The 22,715-nt window shown below is 38.2% G+C and overlaps 1 protein-coding gene across 4 annotated transcripts in view; it reads left to right on the top strand.

Annotated features, from left to right (window-relative positions):
* The first annotated feature begins 2,419 nt into the window (after positions 1-2,419).
* The window catches only part of DOP1B (DOP1 leucine zipper like protein B), a 45,908-nt gene continuing 25,612 nt past the window's right edge, over positions 2,420-22,715 (top strand). The window contains exons 1-14 of one of the 4 annotated variants that reach the window (XM_050708115.1): positions 2,420-2,496; positions 4,666-4,840; positions 10,970-11,151; positions 11,237-11,407; positions 13,387-13,576; positions 14,399-14,497; positions 15,235-15,358; positions 15,854-15,954; positions 16,413-16,527; positions 18,962-19,082; positions 19,516-19,635; positions 20,265-20,370; positions 20,857-21,048; positions 21,894-22,584. In XM_050708115.1, the coding sequence (XP_050564072.1) occupies positions 4,703-4,840; positions 10,970-11,151; positions 11,237-11,407; positions 13,387-13,576; positions 14,399-14,497; positions 15,235-15,358; positions 15,854-15,954; positions 16,413-16,527; positions 18,962-19,082; positions 19,516-19,635; positions 20,265-20,370; positions 20,857-21,048; positions 21,894-22,584 (2,350 nt within the window). In that variant the 5' untranslated portion in view covers positions 2,420-2,496; positions 4,666-4,702. Of the gene's footprint in view, positions 2,497-4,436; positions 4,568-4,665; positions 4,841-10,969; positions 11,152-11,236; positions 11,408-13,386; positions 13,577-14,398; positions 14,498-15,234; positions 15,359-15,853; positions 15,955-16,412; positions 16,528-18,961; positions 19,083-19,515; positions 19,636-20,264; positions 20,371-20,856; positions 21,049-21,893; positions 22,585-22,715 lie in introns of those variants that run through there. The other 3 variants (XM_050708117.1, XM_035545663.2, XM_035545665.2) reach the window with 3 other exon arrangements.

Raw genomic sequence — 22,715 nt, forward strand, 5'->3', positions numbered from 1 at the left:
TATTTGTTTACTTTCTGCTAAGGAGATAAAATACTGAAAACAAGCAACTTGTTAAACTTCCCTCAGTAAATAATAAGAAAGCAGTATATTTTCATTGTAGAAATTTGAGATTTTAAATTTTGAGGAATATTTCTATTAAAAAATAAAAAATAAAATCTGATAGGTGATATACCCTTAGAGTAGACTTTTCCAGTATGAACCAAAGAGAATTATGTCAAGATCACATGAAGTTTAAAGTGAATGTTCATTAGATTGAAAGGCATCCCGGCCATCTCCAGAGATGATTACATCAGTAAATCTACTGCTTGATCCAGTTCCAAGGGTTAAGAGTTATTATGGTCATTTCTGCAATGGTGTATATAACAAATTGACTTATGGCCTTTCCCAATAAAAAGTCCTGAATAGTTAGTAAGATAGGCATACTTTGAATTTGCATAACCTCTAATCAAACAAACAAACAAACAAACAAAAAGCATTCAGAGTTATTTTTTAAATGATTTAAGCAACCAGCAGGTTTGTAAGCACCAGAGCTAATGAGGTGGGGTGGTCTGGAGTCTGGTTGGTTTTGGTGCATGCTCTGATCAAAACTTTCCACCAGGCTGAGCTCTTCTGTGGCCTTATCAGGAGACTCGTGCCTGCCTGTAGCTTATCTGACACAGCCGCTATTCCCACAGCAGGAGCCCTGAAGGATCTCTCTCCTCTGCCTGCCCATTTCTTTTAAATTCCAGAAGACCTCTGTCTTGTGGCAGAAATGGTAAATGGGTTCAAAAGTTGGGTGGAAATCTTAATGAAATTAATGTAGTTGCCTAGCCACACACAACTGGTACAGCCAAGTAAGACAAATTTGCAGGGGAAAAAAAAACTTCTAAAATGATAGCAAACTCTCAGAAGCTAATTTTAAAATATCCTAAGTGACACGCTGTATTTTGTCGTGTTAAGAACATCATCAAAAATATGAGTTCTTTGCTCAGTCAGGCATATATTCAGAAGCACTGAATTTCATTTCTAAGAACTAAGCTACACTAAATTTGAAAGTTACAAAAACCTAAAATTGAGAAAATGAAGTTTAAATTGATGGCGTTGTCATTTAGAAAGACAAGCTATGTTGATGCCCACGGTACTGAATGTATCTACTTCCATCTATACCCAAGGAAAACCGTTGTATTCAAATAACCAACAAGTTAGCTTATTGTACTAGGAGGGAGCCTCAAATGAGTTTAGAACTTGCTTTTGCATACGCTCTACTACCACCCCTTTTCTGATAATGTCCTTTGAAACTATGACAGATCTGTAATAAGGCTGTAGATCACTGCAAAATGTTTTAGTGTTTTGTCAAGTCACACCTTTATCTGAGGTTATGCAGTGCTTCATGCATACATACCAACTGTAGCACTGTCAGCAGATGCTGACTTCCCAAATGGATGGAATGTGCAATTGCCACATGGGCTGTATCAAAGCTTGCGAATAATTGCCAAGTTTTTACAGTGAGATAATGCATGGCCAGTAGCGCTTTTTGAAACCTGTTTTAGCTTTGGAGAGATGGCGATGTACACAACCGAGGATTAAAAGCACGCATGGAAGCTTTCCTGCCATCGCATCTTGCTTCCGTTCTTCTAGCACGTGCACGAAGCAGTCTCATGAACTGCCCTTAGATGTTGCTTGTCAAATTATACTACTAAAATCTAGGAAGGGGAAAGACAGGTGGTCTGAAGAATATTTTAGTGTATTAACATAAAACTTACAGGAGATTATTGCTGAAACAATATCCATCATAATCTTAAAAGCCACAAATGCTATTCTATCTGGAATAACTGAGCAGGCGGGTGGATGTTCCTTGAATTTTTCAGCTACTTTAACTACCAGGATTACATTCTACCTAGACACACATACGCACGGAGGTTGAATAGTATATGCACACACATGTAACACAGAGTATATAAATCCTTGTCTGGCAGGATCACGTGTTTTATTTTCCATGGGTATTTTGGTAGTTTATTTTTTCACCGTGAGTACTAGAAGCCGAGCATATCGACTCTCTTTCGAGCTTTTTGAAAAGGCAACGGGCAGAGGAACCAGATGTCTTCTCCCTGCCTCACACCACTAGCGGCCGCCATTTTGGGAGCGTTTCCCCCCGGGGCGCTGGAAGAAGGGGAGCCGCTGGCATGTACCATTCCCCTCACCGGGGGGGGGGACAGGGGAGGAGATAACCCGCTGTATCGCTCACCGACCCATGAAGCAGGCAGCCTTCCCTGGCGAATTAAAGGCAAGCAGCGACAAGCGCGGCCGCCGTTGGGCGACGGCCACCCGGAGCCCTCCCACACCCATCTACCACCACATCCCCCCCGCGCTCTATTCAATGGTATCTCCCGGCCTGCCGAGGCGGGCGGGGCTGGGTGGTTCCCCCCGTGTTGCCATAGGGACTGCGTGGCCCCGCCCCCCGGCCGGCCGGGACACGTCGCGCCAGGACTGCACCGCGGCCCGACCGCGGGACCCCAGGTAGCGGCGTGGCGGGAACGGCTGGGGGGGGGGGCGGCTGGGGCGTCGCCCGGCGGCGGCGGCCGTTTACGCGACGGGGGCCGTTGGCGGCCCGGCCTCGCGCGGTGTCGTTTTGTCAGCGGCGTTTGGGGAGACGCCACCTGTCACCGACGTGCTGCTTTAAAAAATAAATCTTCCATAAATGTCATCTGTTGGGCATTAAAATGGTTGGCTTTTCAAAGCTTGCTGGCAGCATAGGTGCGTGAGCGTCGGTGTGTGTTCAGTCACTGAGCCCATCGCTGCTGCTGGGGATGGCAACCTGCCGCCGTGCAGCCCTTTTATCAGAGCAAAGTGTCCAAATACACTCTTTTCCCCCCAGTTGAAGTCTTACTATTATTATTTTTTTCTCTCTTGAGCAGTACCTTCTGTTTTACCTTCAGACTCTATATAGGCTTTACTTAGTAGACCAGGTTTTAATGGTCTGAGAATGCTTAAGACACGACTGTCACAGAACATTTAGAACATCTTTAAGTGCTGTTGATAACGGGATTGATTCCTCTTCAGTTAGTCGATCCATGCCTTTATTTACCATTAAGAAATGGAGAAACTGGATGTGTTTTGTCAGCAAAGTGGCTGCACGATTCTGAATGATCTCGACAAATACATTATTTATGAAGGTGGAGGTACTCTTGGCTTGCACAGAGCTTCTGCAATGCTTCCTAGCTCCTACTTGCTTTTGGGCAGTGTGAACGCAGTCCAATGGTTAAGGTACTTACAGGAGCAGACGGAAATAGGTTTTGTTTGTTTTTGTAATCTCCCTGCTGCGAGAAGTACTGCATACATCCTGGTGAAAACAGAAGCTTTAAAAATCTACCGTGGTGGGGAAAGAAAAAAAAAAAAGCAGCACATGGTCTTCATGGCATTGCCATAACTCACTCTCTCTATATTTTTTTTTTTATAGAGGTGGTTTTAGGCTGGACAACATGAAGTGGTTGTATTAGCAATAACGGAACCCTACTGTCAGGGGACTATCAAAGGCAAAACCTGCCTTTAAAATCATTTTCTGTTTTGGGGTGCATCAGCTGGCATTTTTCTGTTTCTGAGAGTTTGCTACCAAAATGTTATCTCAACGCAGTTATTGTTGTTTATTACAGTTTAAGGACAATACACAGTTGCTCGTTTTTTTTTGTGTTGTTGTTTTTTATGTTTGTTTGTTGTTTCTTTTAAGGATGTAGATTTACTTAGAGTTATTTTTGTGACCTAACAGTAGGAAACTGAATGAAGATATCTTTCAGAAACATAAAATGTTTTTATAGGACTTCATTTACTTTTCTGTCAGTGATATATCACGGGTGGACCAAGCCTGGCATTCTTAAACCTAAGCATTTGTTTAAGAGATTATTGTGATATTATCTGGCAGGAGAACTGCTGTCATAGCTAACATAGGAGTGCAGATATGATTTATAGTATGTAAAATGCAACCAGGCCCGTTTCCTTTTGTTGTAAACCAGGTTTTGTTTGCTTTATTTATTTTTTTAACTTAAATGTATTACAGAATATGAAGAAATCAGGCCTGTAAAACTCGTTTTTCACTCTGTAAAAGCATGTGAATACACTTTGGGGAACTATAGGAAGACCTGAACGTATGGCTTGACAGTTCTGCACAACACCTTGAATTTTACATCGACATCGGCTGCTGACAAGTAGAGATGCTGAGTTCTGAGGGATCCTTCTGCTATGAGCCAGGAGGCCCTTTAACAGGATTCCCCTAAAAATTCATATTCAGATATGAAATGTTTCACATTCCACTGCTACAGTTAACCTTTCAAAATACCGCCTAGATAATTCTGAAAGCTATGTATGTCTTCCTAACCGCTTGTCAGCCTGTTTACAATGAGACTTTATACTTTTCTTTCCTTTGTTATTGTGTGACAGATCCATGTGCATGGAAGGAAAAAAAAATATGTTTCATAAATAGAAAAATGTGACTGCAAAACCACAAAAACAGGCAGTGGAGAATTGAAGTCATGCTTGTAAAATGACTTTCAGCTTCATGTTGCAACTTGATCAGATGACCAGTTCATTGCAATCTGTCAGTGTTTCTATTTATCTATTGTTATCTTATGATTGTTTTAGGTTTGACAGAACTTAAGTTTCCTTTTCCTCTTTGTAACTGTGTACATATTTTAGTTTACCAGGAAATTTCACCTTGATATGAGAACCGAAGATGGATCCAGAAGAGCAGGAGTTACTTGGCGATTATAGATACAGAAATTATTCTTCAGCAATTGAGAAAGCTTTGAGAAACTTTGAATCATCAAGTGAATGGGCAGATCTTATATCTTCCCTTGGCAAACTCAATAAGGTACGGTGTTACAGGAATCTTTTTTCGTTGGTTTATTGTCTTTGTATTGTTATTAAATTTTCTGTAACTTACAATACTTAGCAAAATTGAAAAGTCAGACAAGAAATACTTGTTCATAAAGGAAGGGGAAATGAAAGCTGCTAAATCAGAATCTTTTATGTGAATATGAGAAATTCTGGTAAAACCAGCAGAGGTTTCTTTCAAATGGTGTTTGTTTCCTTTATACTGTTTAAGTCTAATTTAGATTTTGCATTAAAAAAATCCTCAGGATGCTGGTTAAATTAGAGCAGTCTAGAGCAGCTAAGTAATGCTTTATGTAGGACAAGAGCTCAAAGATTTTAGCATAGCTTCTGAGTCAAAATTCATATTTAAAGATCACACTTAGTTGACCACATCCTTGTATTTGGGGAAATAACTGATTTGCTGGTGGTGGTGCATATTGTGTGACCATGGAAAATATGTCTGGATACAGGGAGACAGAAAAAGACTTGTACAGGAAAACACCTAGGAAGTGTGTCTTCTCTTGCCTAAGAAATGAGGTGTTTGTTATTTGTGTCCCATTTGGTCTATTTTAACATAATGCTTGTCACTAGTGTACATGGAGCAAGAGTAGTTGCATCATCAAGTAAACAGGGATGGGAGGAGACAACTTGCAGAATTCATAAGGCAACATCTGTTGTTAGAATAGATGTCCCACATGATTTTGCTGTTGTTGCTAAACCTTAATTTTACAGTTTTCAAAGGGGAGGAGAGTCCAAATTGAAGGTTTTTTAAAGGGCAGCCAAGTTCTTTCCTCTTTGTGGAGAGAAGCTGGATTTGCTGTCAATAGGAGTAACACATTTCTGCCTTCAGTGTTTCTCTCTGATTCCTGCTGAGGGCAATAAGGAGAGATAAAGGCCTTCAGAATGCTTCTCTGGAAAGGGAAAATCAGGCTTAGAGTGAGAGACTACATACCTATGTCAAGAATTAGGCTTTGATCTTTTATCATGACTTAGGTAAATACACTGCAACTGATTAACACTGATCTGAAACTCTTAGGCAGGTACAGAATTGCCAAAACACATTGCAGCACAGCAGAAACCAAGCAAAAAGGCTTTTAGCTGTTACATCAGTCCATCTGCTGTGGTATTTTGTGGACTTAATCGTCTTAGGAGCGTAAGAGTTGGTAGAGCAATCATCCCCAGTGTTCATCTGCTTCTGCCTGTTACCTGAAAATAGGGATGACAACAGATAAGTCAGGGGAATGTGCCACCAGAAGGAAGATTGTGAAATAAGATGTCAATAGCTATTCTCTTAAATTCTGTGATTGCTTGATCTATTATACTCTAAAACATAAATGTCGTTGGTGAGTTCTGTTTGTGGCAGGGTTCTAACATAAAGAGCCTAATTTCATCTGCAGTCAGTTTCTTATAACCCAGAGATGAATGAGCAGTGAGAGAGTGGGGAGTAGGAAGGAGACTATCATCATTTTAGTGATAAAAATGTCTTTAAAAACATTTTTTAACATTTCACGTGAACCTGGGTGTCAGTAACTGGAGAGCAGTGATGCCTATTGCTAAGCAAACATGAAAATGCTAAGAAAGGGAGAGAGAGTGAAGAGGAGTAAGTCGAGGAGTTCTGGAAAGACTTTTCATGCTTTTATAAGCATAAGCTTTATAAGGATCTTTGTATTGCTGACTTTAATTGTGGGTGTTTTTGCTTATGTACTTGTAATATTTTCTGAGGCTTTTTCTCCTATAGGTAGGCTTCAACAGTACTTTGTACTATTGAGTCTCACAAGCTGACACCCACATCCTCACACTTATTGCCATAGAAGTTCAGTAGAATTACTCTTTCAGTGCAGGGGCTGGAGGAATCAATGCGGTCTCTTCCTACTTAAAGATGAGGGTAAAGAACAGAGGGAGCAGATCCAGACGCTTTTGGCCATGACTAAAAAAGTGATCTTGGAGCTCCTGATGCTGTTACTTACGGTGAACAGAGACAGCCGTGGTACTTCTTTCTATTACCTATTTAACCTTGTCTACTAAGGTTAAACTAAAGGTTCTTTTTCGCAGCTTCTCTGTTGCTTCTCTTGACCAAAATTCTGTTTCATGGTGACTTTTAGAACCACGGAAGCAGAAGAGAAACCAGTCAACTTCAGTCTGAATGATCAGCCAGACCGGTCTGTTTAGATCTCTCAAAAGATTGTGTTTTGCCAGTTGAGAAAGATGAACCTTATCTAACTTTGTCTCCGCTATGGACAGCTTTACTCTGAATCACTGTCAGGCAGGGAGAGAAAGAAAGGTTTTTAGTTAGTTGTGACTCACCTCTTGCTCTTTAAATTAGGCCAGATGAGTCCTGTCCTAAAACTGCCTGTGTTCCTCACTGACTCTATAGGGAGCCCGAGGTGTGTTACTACGGTTTTGCCCGTGTTTTTTAGACCTAGACTTCTAAGGTTATATCAGGTGAATCTCCCCTGCAGTGTTTGAACAGAATTGCAGCTACCAAGTGTGAGCATTAACGAAGGTTGGAGAGAAACTTCTTTTAACAAAAGCTAGCATTGGTGAAAGTTGCTAGCTTGCTTATGCTACGCTCCGAGTTTGTAGGGGAGAGATTTTTGGTTTTAAATTTGTATAGCGTGCGTTATCCCACATCATGGTGACGAGTCCTATCTCTAGTTACATAAACAACTCCTTTAGTAGCTGCAGCCTAAGCTACTTCGTGCTTCAAGAGTAGGGTTATCCTCTTCTCATTACTGTTCATGGATACAGCTTCAAACTATTTTTTTATTATTTTTGCAAATTTGCATATGTTCTGTGTTTGGAAAACACTGTTTTGTGGTTAAGGTTTTCAAATCTTCAGCACAGATCGCTGCATCCAGAATTGTCTTCGTGCTAAGTGGGATTGTGCTGTTGTGGATTTTGCTGGCTTGTTCCAAGGTTGTAATAGGCTACAACTGTATACAACTCTGCAAAGTCTCTTTGATAGAAGAAATTTCTAGTGTTTTTTTTTTTTTTTTCCCCCTAACCTAGAAATAGGTAGTGGTTCAACATATGCAGGCCTGCCTGTGAAATAGGCGCTTTTAATGTTTTTTTTTTATATATATCCAAAATGCTTGTAGCTCTATTCCGAATTCAAACAGATTAGAGGGAAAGGGGGAAGAAACTACAAAAACCGTTGCTGCTACACAAGTGTTATTTCAGTAGTAACATTTAATGCTACAACATGTCTGTTCTTGAGGGGAGGGAAGAAAAGGATTCTTCTGAAATGCAGAGCCTGTGAGCACAGCCATTAATTATGCCAGTTACTTCATATGAGAAATGTGACTGCCGTGCCTTTATGACAGCCGTTGGCTGCGTTACAAACACGAGCACCACTTGCCTTCTGTTGAAGACAAGCCTTATATCTTCAAGAAAGGAAGCTTTGCCTTGTAATAGCTTTATGAAACTTCACACCCAGTGCACAAACACAGTGTACAGGACTGGGGATACATCTTTTTTTTTTTTTTCTTCTTTTTGATATAATCCAGCTCCCAGTTTACAGTTTCCTCACTACAGTCTTTGAACTTCACACTGCTATTTTAATAGAAGCTGGAGCTCTGTTTAGATTTTGTTTTTCATACTTATTTGGAAAATGGATCAGTGGAAAATGGAGTCATAGGCTCCCCTTTATCCCCTCCCAACCAATGTTGACTTAAACAAGAGTATCTCCTGGTTGAAGATAATCGTACAAATTGACGTACATGCTGCATTTTTCTGGAATTCTAGTTATGTGAATAAAAATAATTCCTTGATTTGCTTATTTATTTTATGTCTAGATGAATTGATCAAACAGATCTCTAGTGGTTCTGTAAAGCGGTTCAGGTTTTCTTAACACAGTAAACGTGGAAATAAAAATACTCCTGTTTGTGTATGTGTGCCTGTGTTTGTTTAGTGCTTTAGGCCATGTGTATACGCTGTTATAAAGAGTAGATAGTCCTTTCTTTCTACCCTTTATATCTCATGTTCAAAGAAACTATAAGCATGCTTATGCATTAGAAAATCTTATGTGTGCCTAATATATTCTCTGGTCAGCCATAAAGAAAAAGAACCTTGAAAAAGTTGCAATCTGGATATGCACGTGGACACAAGTCATTGTTTTGTATGTCTCATTTTAATCAGTAAGCCAGGAAAAAATCCTTATTTTAAAAGCCAGTGGGAGGTCAAATATTTCTTGGTTTTCTGGGATTGTTGGTTTCTCACTGATCTGTGAATACCAAACCCTGTGATGATCTTACTACGTGTGGAGTGCTTGCTGGCAGTCCAGGCTTCTCCAGCCAACTCTTACTAGGAGTGCCAGTGACATTTAACGCTTCTGCCATCGTAACTGCTAATGTGGAAGGCAGTTGGAAAAAAGGAGAAAAAGTGGGTGGGCTTCAGCCCATATGTAACTGAACACTGTCAAATTAAGCTCATGAGAATCAAAAGAATGGGTGAATGATACATGTCAGTTCCCAAGCCCATGCGGAGAGTTGTCCATCTGCTGTTTTCTACCTAGATAATATTAAAATTTTACCTGATAGAATATTAAGATGGTATTTGTTCGATCTTAAGATTGAGGAGAAAATATTTACTGCTAGCACATTTTTTGTAATGATCTTCTTTTATATATACAGAGGGTGTGGGCAAATATATGCCAACCAATATAAACAGAATGTTTCAAAGTCCAGCTTTCAACCTGGTTTTGAAGTTGCTGCAAGACATATTAAAGATTTTCTTCTCCCTCTCAAATATGAGGATAATTCCACAAATATAACCTGTTCTAATTTCATGTGTGAAATTTTGCTGTATTCTTCAATTCTAGCTTTTAATACCTATTAAAATGCAGATCTCCTTGTGGGGAAGAAAGGAAATTAATTGGCTCTGAATGGCATTCGTACTGTATGTATTTCAGAGTGATGTGACATTTCTTTCTGTTGTACTGTAGTTACAAACTCACAGCCTTTTTCTTCTTGAATGAAGTGTATTTACTAGAAACTCTTCCCTAACAACTGGTTTCTCAGCATAGGCAGGGCAGCAAATGGGAGACAAAATGCAATGGTAGTGTAGTGGTTTCTAACTTTTCATGGCCATCATGGCAAAGTCTTAAATGATACATTGCACTCACTTTTAAATGTGATGGGTTCTGTCTCTTACTGCTGATATGAGTATTCAGGATTGAGCATTCAAATGAATGCTGTGGTCATTGCTGAACTAATTTTTTTTGTAATTGAGCGAGCATGGTTTAGCTTATTTGTCTGTTGCTTTTTCAAAACCTTTTTTCAGGTATGGTAGACGAACATCGAGTTTAAAGCAGTTTCACAGAATAAAACTGTGGCTTACCCTTTGGGAGAGTTAAGAATTTGCCTAATCCTGAAAACATCCCAAATGTCAACCTGCAGTAAAACACTTGTTTGCATTAGCAGATGGTGATCAAAGGCTGGAGTGGCATTTACTTGCAACCTCTTTATTTAATCATCTTTTTCTTAATTGCAGAAGCATATTTAATTGCCCTGCTGAAATGCATGCATGGTTCAAGGAAAAGTGTAATCTTTCCAAAGAAAAGTGATATAGCTTGTTTTTCCAGAGACCTGGTCTGTCTGCAATACTTAGTTATTTCCTATCTTGAAGGGTTTTTTAACTTATACATCCGTACAGAGGCTATAGTTACTGAAGCTTACCGAATATAGCCACACAGGATTATAAGTAACATCAAAGATGCTATTGTCCCATCTAATCATGCCTGCATTGGTGGGAGGGTTGTTTATTTCAGCTGTAAGTGAAATGTTAATTTATGAGGAAAGATGGTTATTTAATACTTATGTTATTGCCAGACTCCTCTTGTCACTTCCCCACTTCCACTGGAGATAGGATAAGGGAACACTGTCCCTGTCTCCTCATTTGACTTCCATTTCCAGTTTCTAGGGACAGCAAGACCAGACTTTTCTAGATTATTCATGGCTAATTTCTATGAAAACTCAATTGTTGGTTAAGTGTAACAAACCGCGTTTATGGGAGAAAACTCTTGAATATGTTATTTAGTTCTCAGTTTGCTAGTAGAAAACCTTTGAAATACAGTTTTATATCATCTTTTATGTTACAGCTATTCATTCTAATCTCCTCTCTTCCACAGGCTCTTCAGAGTAACCTGAAGTATTCTCTATTGCCAAGGCGTCTGATCGTCAGTAAAAGATTATCTCAGTGTTTGCATCCAGCACTACCTAGTGGGGTACATTTAAAGGCACTAGAAACCTATGAAATAATCTTTAAAATAATTGGGACAAAATGGCTTGCCAAGGACTTATTCTTGTACAGGTAAATTTCTCTTCAAAGGCTTATGCATTTCACAGCCTCTTTTAATTGACTAAATTTTTTTTATCCTTTTTTTTTTTTTAAATAGCTCTGGTTTGTTTCCTCTTCTGGCAAATGCAGCAATGTCAGTGAGGCCTGTTCTTCTTGGTTTATATGAGAAATATTTTCTTCCTCTCCAAAAGTCCCTTCTGCCTGGTCTTCAAGCCTTTGTAATTGGACTGCTGCCTGGACTGGAAGAAGGATCAGAAATTTATGACAGGTGAGAACTAACATTAATTTAAAAGTAATACACAGTGTTTTGCTTTCTTAGGAAATTCTCAAGAAATTTCTGTTGGCTATCTATGTAAAGAGGTTTGATAAAGGGTTTCTAAGTGTCAAAGAATGAGGAGTCCTTGAAAGATGCAATGAATAGCGTTAAAGTAGAAAACCCTTTCCCCTTCTATTTTCATCTCAGGAGGAGGAAAGGACAGAAGAGGAAAAGGAGGGTTAAAAATAGATGTGTTGAGAGAAGAGAATGAAAAAACATTTTTAAAACCTCTTCCAAACTGCTAAATAATTAACCTGACTCCCCAAACCACTGCTCTGTGGGAAATTCTATTTAAATATTGTAACGTGAGAGAGCAGCTGAATTGTATCTTCTTTTCAGTGTTTCTATACCAGATACTTACCTTCAGGTTCTGAAAACATAAGCGAGAGGCAACCCTTCCAGCATCTATTGAGGAAAAAAGAATTTCATTCCCAGGTGCCCCTGGCAGTAATGACAATGACATTTGGTATGATAAAGTCAGGAAGCATGCTGAGAAGAGCACCCATTTGTGTAATGGTTTTATTTCAGTTACAGGAACTGTTTTGTAAGATCTTATAGGAGCTCAACCACTGTAGGTTTCATTCAAATGTTTCTTTGCTTAAACAGTCACTAAACATTGCATTTGTAATGTAGTTCTTTCTGTGTTTCCAATCTGGATGTGTTGGCTGCTCTCTGCCCTTTTTGAATGGTAAACTACATACATTACGGTTGATAAAACAGTTCTACATCTAATGCCTCCTCTTAAAAACAATTGTTAAACTGAAGACTTGTATCAGTCACTGGAGCAGCTAAGAATAGATTGCGTGTGTTCTCAGCTTGGTGAATAGCATTCAGTTGCCAACTCCAGATCTGTGGACACGTGTATACCTCTTATACATCTGCTGTAGAAAGATAAATTTTAGTATGTGCTTTTTGTCAGGCAGGCTTATGAGACACAGTGATGATATATAGTTTTCCTCGTGCCAATAGCACTGGTTGTTGGGGACTTGGGAAGAAAGGGAATCTGCTGGAACTAAATTTTCTATTCATCTTGAGCCTTTAAAGGAGTTTCAGCTTATTTTGAAACTGACGTTATGGACTAATACTAATACATCTGCTGTTCCTGAAAGTGGCAGAAGTACTAGCTCAGGTTGTGCTTCAGCCTAGGCACTTTCCTTCTAATGCTTAAACATGCATGGAAAAGAAAAAATGGCTCGAAGGCTACATTTTAAGGAAATGGGTAAAGGTTTGGGATGTCTTTTTTTTTTTTCTTATTTTTCTCTTCTGTACCGGACTTCCCCCTTTTCACTTCTACATTGCTCATGTGAGATTTCGACACCAGAGTGCTGACACAGTTGCCGAAGCAGAGAATGTGCCTTTTAGTCATAGGACCTCCGACATGATTGCCATTAAACTGATTTCAGTGTACCAGTTCTGTGTGCAATAACTGACAGTGTGTCACTTTATCTCATGCTTTTGTTCATTCAAGACTTAAAAGTTGAGCCCATTGATTTGTAAGTATGAATATATGGGATATCTTCCAATTTCCAGGCTGATAAAATTGGCTTTCTAAGTCTACCATTAGCTTAAAGTATTTCCAATTCAGCATTACATATGTTAAATATTTTGCAATCAGAGCTACTGCCGTAATTTCTTCAGAGCTTAGTGTTTGCAGATGATCACTGTAGAAGTTTCCAAAGTATGCAGAGAAACTTTGTTTCAGTGAGTAGCACAGTGACAAAGTATTGAGGCTAGCATTTTTGTTTGTTTTTCGTTCGTTCAATCAGATGCTGGACATCTTCATGGCAAAAGGGCAATATTGATAATACAAAGAGGATGAAAATAAATAAATGTTGTGACCTAGAATACTAGCTTTGTGTAGAATTGCCTTTTTATGCTATAAAACTGTACTAACAAATCTGTTACTTCATGTCAAATATATTTCTGTACAGAACAGATGCTTTGCTTGTGAAGCTCTCCTTATTAATGGGCAAAGAAGTTTTGTATGGAGCACTCTGGGGCAGTGTTCTGGTCAGCCCGTCCATCAGGCTGCCTGCTTCTCTTTTTGTTGTCAGTCATATCAACAGAGAGCTGTCTGGAAAACAGCAGAAGTACATGCTTGGCACCGATTATAAGCTTACAGTAAGTTCATCATGCTCCTTGTGGAACAGTCTTATCTACCATAATGCCAGCATGCTAGCATGTTGTGCCTTCTCTGTGTTATATTAGAATGACAACTCTTAAGAGTCAGAGGAAGAAAAGGCTGAAAGGTCTACACTTCAGAATTGCCTGATATTTCTTCATGTGAACATCGTATCCGAAATGTACCAGAGAATCTCCAATACAGATTTTGTTTACCCTGCAGAATGCAAATCTTCTGAAGTTTCTGCACTTTTTGATAATCAGTACTATATAAGGCCTTAAAAGACTGATTCTGTTTCAAATCAGAAGTTAAACATGACAACATCTACTTGTTCTGAATTATATCTTAGGTATAATTCTGAATACCTTATATACAATTTATAAGCTGGATTTCCCAAGTGTTTACAATCTAGAAGACAATTCTGAAATTTAGTATCTTTTTATTCAGTAAAATAGAAAACTTCAATAGGTAGTAATTTATATTAGTGATAGAATTACTGTAATGATACCTTAAGTAATTAATATCTGCATTTTGGGAGACTGGTAGCTAGTGATATCACATTGTGACATTCTGTATTGTTACAAAAACAAGTATTTTGTAAATATTAACAATATTTTGACAGCATTCCACAAAACATTTTTGGTTCTTTTTGGGGAATGGGAGATAAATGTGTAATTATCCTCTTATTTAAAATAATATTGTTCGCATATTAAAAAAAAAAAGTTTTTGCTTTCTTTATCTTCTTGTGATTATTTGCAGTGATCGTGGGTTAAATATTATCATGAAGTAAAACACCGTTGTGCTTTCTTTTCCTTTTACAGATAAAGTCCTTGTGTGTATCAGTACTGGATTCAAATGTTCTTGTGCAAAGAAACACTCTGGAAGTGATTCTCTTCTTCTTCCCATTTTATACAGCTTTGGTAAGAAGACTATTTTAGTATTGTCATGTATGTATTTTGAGCAGGAAAGTATCTTCTTTGGAACCAATCCAGCCTCCACCTCTGTTATTACCAAATGTCTGAATTTTGTCTGACTTTGAAAACCAGTAAACAGATTTTGCAGTTTTTTCTTCCTCTGTCAATTTTAAGAGGAGCAGAGAGACCTGTGTTACTCAGACCCCTTACAGGTAACTCAGTTTTACATCATCAGAATGCTTCAGATGAAGCTGTGCTTTGATGGTGAATGTTGTGATAACTGGAAGGTGCTTGAAGTATTCAGGCCTGAGAAGCTGCACAGAGAAAATATGAAGAGCATTTGGATTTGTCTGTACTAAACTAAAATACTTCTGTGAAAGGCTAGAAAAACAAATACTGCTTAAAACATTAGCTGTTCCCCCATCGTTTCCTAACTTACCTGGTAGTATAGTCACTATTTTGAAGGTACCAAGTAATTTTAAGTCTTAAGACATAACATAATGAAGTCTTCAGTATTTTTAGCTTAACTATGGCTCTGTGCTATAAATACAAAAATGATCACACGACTGTCAGATTCCCTTTCCTGAAATTTTTAGTATACAAAATACTGTGGTGTTGATGTTTTTTTCCAAAACCACTAATATTACCAATTTCAAAAGCAGCAACTACAACGACACCTCATTACAACTTTGACTTGTTTCAGTATTCATGAACAGCTAAGCTATCTTTGTTTTTCATCCTAGGACTGCAATGAAAGCGCTATTCTACTGCGCAGGTCTGATTTAGTCCATATTCTGTCAGCAGCTACACAGACATTGCTGAGGAGAGACATGTCACTGAATAGAAGATTATACGCGTGGTTGCTAGGTACTGCACAATATACTGCAATATTTACTGTTCTGAACACATAAGAAAACTGTTTGGGTGGTTAAAATGTAACATGCATGTTCAGCAGTTAATGAACGATGATAAAATAAGATGTTGTTTAGCTTCCATTTATGAAGTACCTGTTTGCCAAATGAATGCTTGGTTTTATTGAACAGATTTTCTCTGGGACGAGTTGTAGCTGTGTAGTTGCTTGAAGGCTGCCCTTGATGACTCCATGTCTGGACCTGACTTGGGTTTTGATTTTAAGTTCAAAGTTCAGTATAGTACATCTGGATGCCTCAAACTCTGTTATGGGGGCTGTCCTAGGGCAGCACGTGAATTGCTTTCAAGCACAATGTTAAAATTACAAATGTAAAAAATGCAGTGTAGTTTCAGTACTTGTATAGACGATGTGGCTGTAGTGTTCTGTGGTGTGTGTAGTTTACTGTAATGCAGTGTTTCTCTGTACTTGTGATTCCTCTGTTTATCTTGTAGGCTCTGATATTAAAGGGGGTACTTTTGCTCCAGACTCAACATCTTCTGAAGACCATGCTATTTATTTTTTTGGAAAATACTCTAAAGATCTTTTAGTTGAGGTTGGTGGTCAGTCTATACAGATATTTTTCTGAGCTTTTTAAATTTCAACACAAACTGTGTTTACAATTGTTAGCTGTGCCACTTGGTTTGTCCTTCAAAGCTTTCTATCTCTAAATATAGCATCCTCGTGGTGGTTACATTTTCATCTATCTGAATGCTTGCTGTGCTTTATTTGTCCCAATATTATATGTCCTTACAAATACAAATGGAATGTAATGAAACCAAAGGGTAGCATCTTTGATGAACTACCTGAATTATTTAAAAATGCTTCCCTGAATAAGATCAGCTCTTGAGTGTTCATTATTATTAGATGTCACTGATTTGTCTACCCTATATGGAAAATTGAAAATCGGTAGTAGTTGGTACTGTACAAAATCAAACTAAGGAAGATTTCAGCTCTTAATAAAATGGCAGTCTCTTTTCTACATATAACATTGTGATGTTTTCTTTTTCCTAGAGTTTGGCTGAAATTTTACATCAGAAATTCTCAGAGTCTGATGTAGAGGAACAGCATCAAGCCTATTTGAAACCTTTCCGCATTCTAATCAGTCTCCTTGATAAACCTGAAATAGGTAATGTTACTTGTCACGTCTGTCCTGACTGCTAAAATCTGTTATGACTTGGTGTTCATCAGCTTTGGAAGCAGGACTCTGGACAACACCCTGCAGAGTTCTTCCGAATTCTGAGTGTGTGCGCATTGTGCATTACTGTGCAGGGGGACTGTCTTCCTTGCCTTAGAACTGGTTCAGAACAGTGCTCTGGAGCAAGCACCCTTCAGGTTATCTCTGGCTTTTCTGCAGAGCGCTGCACTGTGTAGCCTGGATGTATCTTAACGAGAACTTTCTCCTGTGCCCAGAACTGCAATCTGAGGGTCCAGTCTAAAAGAACCCTGTCTGCCCTTATCTCAATATTCTGCTCCATTCATTCCTTGGAGCTTAATCTTTCAAGTTTGATCCATCAGGCATCTTTTATTTTTTTCCCCGTCTTATAAGGAGGCTTCTACTTGGAAAACTACCAATACTGCTTTTTCCTGGACTTGTTTCCAGTGCTTGGCTGTGCTTGTGGGCCTTGCTATAGACTTGCATCACTCTAGTGATGATGTTGTTTTTCCAGACACTGTAGGCTGCTACTTCATGGTGCTACTGCTGCCAAAATGGGCAGTGCCGTTTACCTGCAGCTGCTCCACCTGGAAATAACCTGTTATGGGTGTGGGAGGTGGGGGTGTCTCTGCTGTGGGAGGTACGGTCTGAGACATCATGACTGAGCTGTGAAGCATTTCCTCCTCTTCCCTGACTGTCACATGTCGGTGCTGTTGTGTACAAGAAGCTCCCTAAGGGTGAGGCCCTGCTAGCCTGCCCTTTAAAGGGCAACTTCTCTTTTCTGTGTCAAAAAATAAAATCTTAAAAGGACTGGACAGATTTTAGGGTTTCATAGGATTTTGTAAGAACCTTGTACAGATAAATCTTTGCAATTACATTATGTGAATCTGATGGGTACAAGCGGATAGTTTTTAAAAGCCAACAGAGTCTTAATGCCTGACTGTATCCCTCGGTATTGTAGCTGTTATCCTGGCTGGGGAGAGATGTTACCATTCACTACGCCTGTAGTCTATATCATGAATAAAACTCATGTACTGAGCCTGAACTCTTGAGTAGCAGTTGGTTTTACAGGCTTCTGTGTCTGGTAAGATTACCCTTTTTCATGGGTCGGGAAAGCACATTTCATAGTAAAGTGTTATCAAAGCATTGCCAGGGAAAATCAGAATTCTGTATTACTTACCTAACAAATGAACACTACCTTAATAGAAGCAATTGTTAGTCTGTTTATAAGACAGTGGTACCAATATCTCCTTCAGCTGTTACATTTTTTAAAGAACATCTAAAAAGCAGTTGTGATTAAAACATATTATAGAAAGCATTTTTATTTCCTGAGAAAAATGTTGAAGGAGGGACAATTGACCAAGGTTGTTAGATTAGTTGAGTAATTTGTATCCTAATTTAGAAAGTAAACGACAGATAGTATCCTATTATACGTTTTATTTTGCTGACAGTGTTAAACTGAACCACAAATATGGATTATTTTGCTGAACTACATTATACAGCATTATTCTTTGTTTTGATCAGCACACAAATGATAACTTCCTGAACCTTAAGCCAGTATGACTTTCAGTTCCTTTTGAAATGGGTTTAGCAACAGAACTTTATATTTTAAAGGTAGCAATAGAAAATATAACAAGAATCTTTGACCTTTTCTGCTACTCTTAGTGTTGTAACTTTTTTTTTTTCCTGTAGAAACACTCATTGGAATGGTTTAGATATATATATATATATTAATTCTGTTTTTGGGGGTTTTGTACGTGTATTGTTTATACACAATTTCAGATAAAACAAAGAAGTACTGACCATGAAAATCAGGTGTGGTTGACAGTACACATCTAACTTGAACTTCCTCAATTACATATCTTTTTTTTTCAGATTTTGTTCCTCAAAATTTAATCAAGGCTACTAGGATAAATGTGTATTGGGAAATCTGCTATTTTCTCATAGATACAGGCATGGTGATTATTCTTGGTTTGTGAATTGCAGGTTTATGGTGTGATTATGCCCACTTACAAATGACTGCAGTGTAGGTGTCTTACTGAACTGTCTCAAGTGTAATGCGGCATCAGCGCTATTTCTTCCCAGATATTACTTTAAAAGTTCCTAAAAATGAAACAGAGCGGTATTAACTGAAGTTTAGAAACAAAGACCCCTGCCAACAACAAAAAACTAAGTAGTTAAGTTCATTTTAACTGAGATGTTTCAAAAACTCTGACATTTTAAAAAGCCACATAAACATTTTCCTCATACTTAGAAATCTTGGTGTTTTTTGTTGTTGTTAATGTTTTGGTTTGGTTTGGTTTTTTTGGTCTAGTAACCTCTAATTTAAGTTTAAATAAACTTTTAACTAAACTGCCTGGCAATCACTTTGGTACAATTATGGGATACTTTTTTCCTTCAATTATAGGGCCACAGGTTGTTGGGGATCTGTTCCTTGAAGTTATTAGAGCCTTTTATTCCTACTGCAAAGATGCACTTGGTTCTGATCTCAAACTCAGCTACAATCAAAGTGGCAACATACTTGCAAGGTACAACTACAAGTTTGCAATTATGAACTGAAATCATATCATATATACTAAGCCAACTTTCTTTAAATAAGTTAATATTAATAATAAGTTAATATTTTTGTATAAAAGACCAGATTTCTTATGACTTTCCAAGCGTTTTACACACACACGTGATTTCTCTTTGATTAGCACAGAAAAAAATGAAGTACACTGCATGTCATTGGTGTTGATGAAATAAGGTTTGATTTATTTCATCTTGGAGAAAGATACTCAAAATTTAGCCATTCCAGTATGATGTAGTTCTTGATTTAAAGCAATCATTTTTTTGTAGCTTGCAGAGGAAGGAGGAAAAAAGTTTTTAGAACGCATCAGCTACTATATAACATGCATGCTCTTAAAATCCTCACTGACATCTTTTCTTTTTCTTTTTTTTCCATTTTCTTCTTTTACACAGTGCAATCAAAGAGAACAAAAATGCTTCGGAAATTGTCAAAACAGTCAATTTACTGATCACATCCTTAAGCACGGATTTCCTTTGGGATTACATGACCAAATGTTTTGAAGATTGTTTCAGGTGTTTGTTATCAAACAATAGTGCTCCCTCTCCATCCCCCAAAAATGCTGCTTAACAGATATCTATATAAGATCATAAAGAAAGTTTATCAAAACATTTAAATTTTGGTAGGGCCTTAATATATGTTAGCATGCAAAATAAATATCTGTCTCATTCTAAAAGAATTCAGAAGTTCAATCAAGTAATCAATTGAATGAAAAAATAACCTGGAAGAAAATAACAACAAAAGAAATGGTGTTTAAAAATGGCAGCTGAGGGTGGGAAAGGCTTAAGAGGGGAGGTGGACAGGGAAGATAGTTTCTTTGTCTTCATTGGAAGAACAAGTGTGTTTGAGGAAAAATATCATTTTGTTGCTTTTTAAATGTAAGACAGGAAGTTATACTTAAATTAGTAAGATAGTCTATAGAGATTTGATCTGAAAATTAGAAGCACTTTAGCATCTCACATACAAGCTGCAGTTTAGGTGGTTTTAACAGAATGTTTTACGCTGCTGTATAAGAAGTCCCATCTTACTTTTGCCTTAGAAGGCCTAGCTCAGTATTTTGTACTTATTTTGCTGAAGCTATTTTACTGTAACAAGAATTTTGACATGAAAAGAGTTTACAAAATGAAGTTTCTCTCCATGCCAGAAACAAATCCACAAAGATGAGATATCCTCTTGAAAATGTTAGCACTCCTCCTACAATTTCAGAGCTCTGTACACTATTGGTGTTTCTTCTTGACGTGATTCCTTTGGTAAGGCAACCTTGCAGTTAACTACTTAAACATCTTTAGATACTTAAAAACAAATAATTTGTATTATGACTACATAAAATGGAAATAAGCAAATGAGCAGGCATGTGTGTATGTATGACATGTCCTGCAAAGTATAGTTGCACGTGCTTTTATATGGCTATCCTTGCTATTGCCTAGCAAAAGGAAAGTTGTTTTCCTTTTCAAATATGGTGATTCTACGAAAGGAATGAAAATGTGTATTTTTTTTGTTCTTGGGTAAATCATTTGCTAGGACTTTATTGTCTCTTAGTAGCTTACTGACTATCCTAAAACATTTGGGGAATGATTTGGTTTTTATCATACAGAATAAAAGAAGAAAGAATAGAACTGAATCAGATTTTTAGTTTAACTATTCATGAACCAATGTTATTAATGATTAACTAGTGCTGCTATACAGCTGAATAATAATATCTGGTAACTGTTTTAAATAATTCTTATTTATTTTAGGAACTCTACTCTGAAGTGCAGACTCAATATCTTCCCCAGATGCTCAGTTATATGGTGCAATCTCTCCTGGAAAACGTGGAAGTATTAGGTTTACCTGAACTCACTCATGCCTTAAGGACCTGTTTTAAGGTGCTTAGCAAAGTACAAATGCCCCCTTCCTATTTGGACATTGAGACAGGCAGTGGAAATGGGGTAGGTATTTCTCCAGTACTTACAGATATTTATAGTTAATAGTGACAAACCTTATTTTTAAATGTTAATTCTCTAAACTTAAATGTCAACGATAAATGCAGCAATAAAGATTTTCAAAACTTATCTCCTTTTGTCCCTTTAAGAGCTATTCAGTGTCCTATATGAATATATTGGGCATCCATTTCTGACTTGTTTGAATTATTTGTGAGGATGAAGGAGTCTTGTCTGAAACTGGGGCTATAATCCTACCTCTTGAGAAGAACGTGATCTTAACAGTTTGAAAAGGCACACAGCGTCATGCAGTTCTTAAAGATAAGAGTTGCCAGGTCAAGCCCAGCATTACAGCTGGTTGGGTCCGTAAGGCTTTAAATTGATATTTTGGTTTAACACAATGTGGTATTATTTGGGTGCAGGAGACCATGACAGCGAACGAGGAATAGATGGCATGAAGCAGTCACACAAGCACAGCTTGGCAAAGTTTTGCAGTAGAACAAATAAATGCATCTGGCTGGAAATAATCAGATACAAGTAATACTGTTCCAGTGATGAATTGTTTTTAAGGAAACGTTTCCATTTGCCAAGTATCTGTAGACACGGATCTGTTGATGTTTGATGAGTCAAGGATTGCGAGGACTACATAAACATTTGTTATGTTTTAAATGCTATTGAATTGGACTGCTTATCAATAACTGATTTTACGAAAGTAATCTGCATCAAGAAATTGCAGTTACTGTTTTTTTCTCTTCCATTGGTGTTTCCCAGTGTCCCACTGCTTACCACAGTTCCACATACTTCAAAATGATCTATGTAGTGCCACATTAACCACGTTACTGTTTCTGTTTTAGAGCCCAGTGAAAAAGGACAGTGGGGATGTAACCTTGGAGACCAAGTCTGTGCTTCAGGAAGAGGATGAGACTCCATTCCCTCCCCTGAAGTCAGAAGACAGTGGCATTGGTCTAAGCACTTCCTCCCCAGAGCTCTCTCAGCACTTAGGGGTGCCAGCTGTGACCCTTGAGAGAGATGATGTCTGGAAAAAAGGGGGGAGCATGCAGAAGACTTTGCACTGCATCCAAGAGCTGGTTGCCAAGTTTGCCAGTAAATACATTTTTGGGGTGCAGTTTCAAGAAGCAAGTAATGAAAGCATCTCAGCAATGAGTCTGGAGGGAAAAGAGAAAAAAGAAAATGGCTACAGATTACCTGAAAGTGCTGGCAAGAAAAAGAGTGCATGGGAAGCAAAGCAAATGACTGTACCTCAGTTTAAACAAATACTTTCAGACTTGTTCTCAGTTCGAGGATCACCGTTCAAGAACAAGAGTTCCCATCTTCTTTCTTCTGAACGCAACTCTGGTAATAAAAAAGAAAAGGAAGAAGAGTGGGACTTAGAACAAGTGATGCTTGTCTTGGGACCCCTTAGAGGTGACTGCAAGGAAGCTTTCGCTGCGGCTTGTCACCTGTTGTTGGATTGTACCACATTCCCAGTCTACCTTTCAGAGGAGGAGATGGAACAGCTGTATCTCTCTTTGTTTCAGATTCCTGGTAAGAAAAGATTCCTTTGCTGGATGACTTGTGCATTTGAGAACACAACAGTGTGAGCTCACTTACTTGCAAGAGTTGTGACCAGTAGTAATGCCTTCTGACTGGGCTGAATGCAAGTTGCTTGTGAATTT

Source organism: Cygnus atratus, chromosome 1, assembly GCF_013377495.2.
Source record: "Cygnus atratus isolate AKBS03 ecotype Queensland, Australia chromosome 1, CAtr_DNAZoo_HiC_assembly, whole genome shotgun sequence".
NCBI classification, from domain to species: domain Eukaryota; kingdom Metazoa; phylum Chordata; class Aves; order Anseriformes; family Anatidae; genus Cygnus; species Cygnus atratus.